This window comes from Rhea pennata, unplaced genomic scaffold (genome assembly GCF_028389875.1).
Source record: "Rhea pennata isolate bPtePen1 unplaced genomic scaffold, bPtePen1.pri scaffold_46, whole genome shotgun sequence".
Lineage (NCBI taxonomy): Eukaryota > Metazoa > Chordata > Aves > Rheiformes > Rheidae > Rhea > Rhea pennata.
Genome location: NW_026907685.1, coordinates 1 through 6,761, shown reverse-complemented (window position 1 = coordinate 6,761; position 6,761 = coordinate 1). Strand labels below are relative to the sequence as shown.

Here is a 6,761-nt window from a genome sequence, read left to right as displayed (position 1 = left end):
GGGGCCTTGGCGTGTGCTTGGCGTGTGCTTGGCGTGTGCTCGCCCCCCCCCCCCCAGCCGCCCCACGCCATGGCCGCGCTGCCCGGCGGCGACGGGGCCCAGAAGGAGCCGGCGCCGGGCTCCAACCCGGCCAGCGAGGTGAGAGGGGGCACCCATGGGTGCTGCGGGGGGGGGGGGGGAGTTGTGTGCAGGTGGGGAGGGGGCCCGGATGCCTGGGCCCCCCACGCCTAGGTTGGGCACCCAGCGGTGGTGGTGGGGGAGGGGGGGGCACGGAGGCCTGGGTGCCCCGTGGGTGGGGGTCCCGGACGCCTGGGCCCCCCACCCCTACGTTGGGCACCCAAAGGTGGGGAGCGCGGAGGCCCAGGCGCCCCGTGGGTGGGGGTCTCGGACGCCTGGGCCCCCCACCCCTAGGTTGGGCACCCAACAGTGGGGGGGGGGGTAACGCGGAGGCCTGGGTGCCCCATGGGTGGGAGTCCCGGACGCCTGGGCCCCCCACCCCTACGTTGGGCACCCAACAGTGGGGGGGGGAGGGAGCATGGACACCTGGGTGCCCCGTGGGTGGGGGTCCCGGACGCCTGGGCCCCCCACCCCTAGGTTGGGCACCCAACAGTGGGGGGGGCAGGGAGTGTGGACACCTGGGTGCCCCGTGGGTGGGGATCCCGGACGCCTGGGCCCCCCACCCTTAGGTTGGGCACCCAGAGGCGGAGAGGGCGGAGGCCTGAGCGCCCTGTGGGTGGGGATCCCGGACGCCTGGGCCCCCCCTTACATTGGGCACCCAAAGGTGGGGGGGGGGGGCGCGGAGGCCAACGCGTGGGTGGCGGGTGCCGCAGGCGGAGCCGCCGGAGCAGGCCGGCTTCTTCGCGCTGCTCAGCTCGGTGCAGGGCAGCCGCCTGGAGCAGCAGCGCTGCAGCCTGCCGCCGGCGCCCGCGGACGGTGAGCGCCCCACGCCGCGCGCCACGCGTGGGGTGGGGGCGGGCGGGGGCGGGGCACGCGCGCGGCACCCCAGGGACGCGGCGTGCGGGGTGGCGGGGGGGGGGGGGGGTTGGACCCGCGGGGCCACGGGGCCACGTGGGTTTTCCTCCCCCTCCCCCCCCCCCCAACACCCCACGCGGGGCGGCTGCGCGCGCGGCTCTGGTTCCCGCGCGCGCGCGAGGGATCGGGGGTGGGAGGGGCGGGGCGAGGGGGGCGGGGCCCTCGCGGCGAAGCGCGTTTCCCGCGCGCGGGGCGGGGCTATGGGCGGGGCTCGGGGCGGGGCGGGGCCCGGGGGAGGGGGCGGGGCGCGGCGGCGCTACGGGGGTCGGGCGCCCAGGATGGCGTGGCCCGGGGCGGGCGGGGCGGGGCCCGGGGCGGAGGGGCGTGGCCCGGGGCGAGGGGGCGGGGCCGGGGCGGGGCCGTGACGCGTGGCGCGCGCAGGCGCGGAGGCGCTGCTGGAGCTGCTGGCGCAGAGCCAGGCGCGGCGCATGGACGATCAGCGCCTGCCCGTGGCGCAGCTGCCCGGCTTCCCCCCGCCCAAGGGTGGGGGGGACGGGGGCACCCACGGGTGGGGGGGGCACCCACGGGTGGGGGAGCCGGGGGGCACCGATGGGGCGGGGAGCACCCATGGGTGTGGGGGACAGGGGCACCCATGGGAGGGGGAGCACCCATGGGTGTGGGGAGCCTGGGGGGCACCCATGGGAGCTCATGGGTGGGGGAGCTGGAGGGGCACCAATGGGTGCAGGGTGTCGGGGGGGCACCCATGGTTGGGGGGGCATCTATGGGTGCAGGCAACCCGGGGGGGCACCCATGGGAGGGAGAGCACCCATGGGTGCAGGAGTCCAGTGGGCACCCATGGGTGGGGGTGCACCATGGGTGGGGGAGCACCCATAGGTGGGGGGTGGGGGGCATGCATGGATGTGGGGAGCCAGGGTGGGCACCCATGGGAGGGGGAGCACCCATGGGTGGGGGGCAGGGGGTATCTATGGGTGCAGGCAGCCCTGGGGGGCACCCATGGGAGGGGGAGCACCCATGGGTGGGGGGGACAGGGGGTATCTATGGGTGCAGGCAGCCCTGGGGGGGGCACCCATGGGAGGGGGAGCACCCATGGATGAGGGGAGGTCACTCGGGGGGGGGCACCCATCAGTGGGAACCCAAGGGTGGGTGGGTCTGGGAGTGGAACCCACGAGCGGGGGGCACCCAAAGGTGTGGGGGGAGGAATGAGGGTGGGGGAGCACCCAGGGGTGGGGGGCTCCAGCCATGCTCAGGAGCCTCTCCCCCCCCCAAATGGTCCCTGCAAAGGGGTCGCTGCCCCCTCCCCCACTCAACCCCCCCCTGCGGGGGGAGCACCCAGGGGTGACAGGGACCCCCAGCGCCCCCCTGACCCATGTGTCCCCCACAGAAGTGAGTGCCCCGGAGCGAGGAGCCCGGGTGCCACGGAGGCCCCGGCGCTGCCGTCCCCAGCATCGATGTCCCCAGGGTCCCCGCTGTCCCCAGGTGCCCCCGGCGCCCGTCACCCCCCCACAATAAACTCCTGGCCGTTCTCCGGCACCAGCCTGCGTGGTCTGTGGCACCAGGGGTGGCGGGTGGCACTCAGGGACGTGGGACACCTAGGTGGCACCATGAACACAGGACACCCAGGTCGGTGGGTGGCACGTGGCACTCGGGGACACGGGGACACCTGGGGTGGCACCAGGGGACACGGGACACCCAGGTTGGTGGGTGCACTCGGGGACATAGGACGCCTGGGTGGCACCACGGACACCCAGGTCGGTGGGTGGCACTCGGGGACACAGGACACCTGGGTGGCACCAGGGGACACGGGAAACCCAGGTCGGTGGCTGGCACTCGGGGACATGGGATGCCTGGGTGGCACCACGGACACCCAGGTCGGTGGGTGGCACTCGGGGACACGGGACACCTGGGTGGCACCAGGGGACACGGGAAACCCAGGTCGGTGGCTGGCACTCGGGGACATGGGATGCCTGGGTGGCACCACAGACACCCAGGTCGGTGGGTGGCACCATGGACACGGGACACCAGGTCGGTGGGTGGCACTCGGGGACACGGGACGCCTGGGTGGCACCACGGACACCCAGGGCTGGGGGGCGGCACACGGACACCCAGGTCACCCCGGTGGCCCTCGAGGGCCACCTGGGTGGCACCCAGGGACACGGGCGCTGGCGGATGGCGCCTGGGGACGCGGGGCGCCTCGGCGGCACCGGGGGACACGCAGGCGGCAGCGAGGAGCCAGCACCGTTTATCGTGGCCCGGGGGCCACCGCGGCGACCCCACGTGTCCCATCCCCCCCCCCAACGTGGGGACGCCCCGGGGTGCCCCGCGGAGCCCCCAGGCAGCCGCTGGCCCCACGCACTCGTCCCCTCCGTCACCCCCCCCCCCCCCGCCGCGTGGCCACATGGCCCCTCGGTCACCGTCGCAGCCACGCCGGCGGCACCGGGACGTGGCCACGGCGACGGGACGCGGTGACGGCGTCGGGCCGCGTCCACGTGTCCCCGTCGGTCACTCCTGTGGCGCCACCGACGACGTCAAGAGGTGCCCACGATGCGCGGACGTGGCTACGTGTCCCCTACGTCACCGTCATGGGCCCGGCATCGGGACGTTGTGATGGTGTCGGGACACGTCCACGTGGCCCCTGAGGCAGCAACGTGGCCCCGGTGACAGCGTCAGGATGCTGCGACGGCGTCGGGCCACGTCCGTGTGTCCCCTGAGGCAGCAACGTGGCCTCGGTGATGGTGACGGGACGCGGTGACGGCATCAAGACACGTCCACGTGTCCCCTTGGTCACTCACGTGGGACCAGCGACGACGTCAAGAGGCGCCCACGACGCGTGGACGTGGCGACGCGTCCCCTGAGGCAGCAACGTGGCCTCGGTGACAGCGTCAGGACTCAGTGACGGCGTCTGGCCGTGTCCACGCGTCCCCCTGAGGCAGCAATGTGGCCACGGTGACGGCACGCAGTGACGGCATCGGGCCGCGTCCACGTGGCCCCTGAGGCAGCAACGTGGCCTCGGCGATGGTGACAGGACACGGTGACGGCGTCGGGCCGCGTCCACGTGGCCCCTAATGCAGCAACGTGGCCTCGGCGATGGTGACAGGACACGGTGATGGCGTCGGGCCGCGTCCACGTGTCCCCTAATGCAGCAACGTGGCCTCAGCGACGGCGTCGGGACGCTGTGACGGCATCAGGACACGTCCACGTGTCCCCTTGGTCACTCACGTGGGACCAGCGACGACGTCAAGAGGCGCCCACGACGCGTGGACGTGGCGACGTGTCCCCTGAGGCAGCAACGTGGCCTCGGTGACAGCGTCAGGACGCAGTGACGGCGTCGGGCCGCGTCCACGCGTCCCCCTGAGGCAGCAACGTGGCCACGGTGACGGCACGCAGTGACGGCGTCGGGCCGCGTCCACGCGTCCCCTGAAGCAGCGGCGTGGCCCCAGCGCCGGCGTGGGGCTGGGGACCGGCGTGGGGGGCGGGTCCGCGTGGCCCCCCGAGGCGGCAGCGTGGGGGCTGGGTCCACGTGTCCCCCCGAGGTGGCAGCGTGGGGGCCGGGTCCGCGTGGCCCCCGCCGTGGCCCCCGCCGTGGCCGCTCAGTCGTGGCCGGGCCGGAGCCGCTTCTCCTCGTGCGCCTCCCGCAGCCGCCGCTTGAGCTCCTGCATCCGCCTCCGCTGCGGGCGAGAGGCGGCGACGCGGCTCGGGTGCTGCCGGGGCACCCGAGGGTGGCACCGGGGGGGGGGGGGGGACGGGGACATGGGACAGCCCCGGGCAGGAGCGTGTCACCCCCCCTCCCCCCCCCAAGGCGGTTTGGGTGCTCGGGGATCCCATGCGGGGTGTTGGCCCCCCCCCCACACCCAGCACCCGCTCACCCAGCACCCACCCAGCACCCACCCAGCACCCAGGGCTCTGCAGGAAGGGGGGGGGGGAGGGGACAGCAGCGGGGCCGGGCGCCCCGGTGACGGCCCCCCCCCACCATGGCTCCCTTACCCGGTCAGCGTCGTCCGGCGGAAAAATCTCCCTCTGGGGGAAAAAAAAGAGGGAGAGGGGGTCAGTGGCGGGGGGGTCGCTGCTGCCCAAGGGGCCCAGGTGTCCGGGAGACCCCCCCCCCACCCCGAGGAACCCAGGTGTCCGGGTGTCCCAAGGAGCCGCCCCCCAGCGTAGGGAACCGCTGGCACAGCGGGGACCCAGGAGTCCGGGTGCGGGGTGGGTGGGGGTGGGGAGTGCAGAGCGCCCCTCCCCCCACCCCCCGCCACAGGGGGGGTGGGGGGGGGGCCGCGGCAGGGGCCCAGGCGTCCGGGCACCCACCTTCCTGCGCACCACGTGCTCCTCGAAGTAAGCGGCCTGGTTGGACACCCAGAACACGGTGACGGGGAAGGACAGGTAGAGCAACATCTGGGGGGGGGGACACGGGGGGGGGACAGGTCACCACGGGGGGGGGGGACACGTCACCTGGGTCCCCACCCCCACCCTCTCCCCACCCCCGGGGTCACCTTGCCCGGGCTGGGTGTCCCCAATGTCACCACCCCCCCCCCCCCCAGGGCAGGGGGATGTCCCCGATGTGACCACCCCCACCCCGGGGCAGGGTGTCCCGTCCCCCCCCCCCCCGTGCCACCCGCCAGGGCAGCTCGGTCCCCTGGCGTCACCTCCCTGGGGCAGGATGTCCCCAGGTGCCACCCCCGTGGCAGGCGACACCCCCCACTGCCCCCCCGAGCTACTGCCCCCCCACGCTCTCCCCCCCCGCCTAAGTGCCCCCCTTATTGCCCCCCCAACACCCCCTACTGCCCCCCTTATTGCTCCCCACCCCAATACCCCCCATTGCCCCCTTATTGCCCCCAACACCCCCTACTGCTCCCCTTATTGCCCCCCACCCCAACACCCCCCACTACCCCCCTTATTGCCCCCCAACACCCCCTACTGCTCCCCTTATTGCCCCCCACCCCAATACCCCCCATTGCCCCTTATTGCCCCCAACACCCCCTACTGCCCCCCTTATTGCCCCCCACCCCAATACCCCCATTGCCCTCTTATTGCCCCCCAACACCCCCTACTGCCCCCCTTATTACCCCCACCCCAATACCCCCCATTGCCCCCTTATTGCCCCCCAACACCCCCTACTGCCCCCCTTATTACCCCCCACCCCAATACCCCCCATTGCCCCCTTATTGCCCCCCAACACCCCCTACTGCCCCCCTTATTGCCCCCACCCCAATACCCCCATTGCTCTCTTATTGCCCCCCAACACCCCCTACTGCCCCCCTTATTACCCCCACCCCAATACCCCCCATTGCCCCCTTATTGCCCCCCAACGCCCCTACTGCTCCCCTTATTGCCCCCCACCCCAATACCCCCCATTGCCCCCTTATTGCCCCCCAACACCCCCTACTGCCCCCCTTATTGCCCCCCACCCCAATACCCCCATTGCTCTCTTATTGCCCCCCAACACCCCCTACTGCCCCCTTATTACCCCCACCCCAATACCCCCCATTGCCCCCTTATTGCCCCCCAACACCCCCTACTGCCCCCCTTATTGCCCCCCACCCCAATACCCCCATTGCCCCCTTATTGCCCCCCAACACCCCCTACTGCCCCCCTTATTGCCCCCCACCCCAATACCCCCATTGCCCCCTTATTGCCCCCCAACACCCCCACTGCCCCCCTAGGCCCTGTTCCCCCCCCCCCGCCCCCCCAGGCCTGACGCACCCGAAAGATCTCCAGCTTCACCCCCATGGCGGCGCCTCTGCCCTCCCAGGCCCTTCCGGCCTCCGCCAGGCGCA

The 6,761-nt window shown here is 73.4% G+C and overlaps 2 protein-coding genes across 2 annotated transcripts; one reads left to right on the top strand and one right to left on the bottom strand.

The window, feature by feature from the left end:
* The first annotated feature begins 7 nt into the window (after window positions 1–7).
* On the top strand, window positions 8–2,502 carry PCP2 (Purkinje cell protein 2). The gene is made up of 4 exons (XM_062601468.1): window positions 8–138; window positions 831–933; window positions 1,414–1,515; window positions 2,375–2,502. Exons 1-4 carry the CDS (start codon window positions 70–72, stop codon window positions 2,500–2,502), a joined length of 402 nt encoding a protein of 133 aa, XP_062457452.1. The 5' UTR covers window positions 8–69.
* Window positions 2,503–3,215: 713 nt separating this feature from the next.
* On the bottom strand, window positions 3,216–6,755 carry LOC134154840 (protein PET100 homolog, mitochondrial). Its single transcript, XM_062601486.1, has 4 exons — window positions 6,688–6,755; window positions 5,293–5,379; window positions 4,975–5,007; window positions 3,216–4,658 (listed from the first exon to the last, which is right to left on the bottom strand). Exons 1-4 carry the CDS (start codon window positions 6,712–6,714, stop codon window positions 4,581–4,583), a joined length of 225 nt encoding a protein of 74 aa, XP_062457470.1. The 5' UTR covers window positions 6,715–6,755; the 3' UTR covers window positions 3,216–4,580.
* Between the last annotated feature and the right edge of the window lie 6 nt (window positions 6,756–6,761).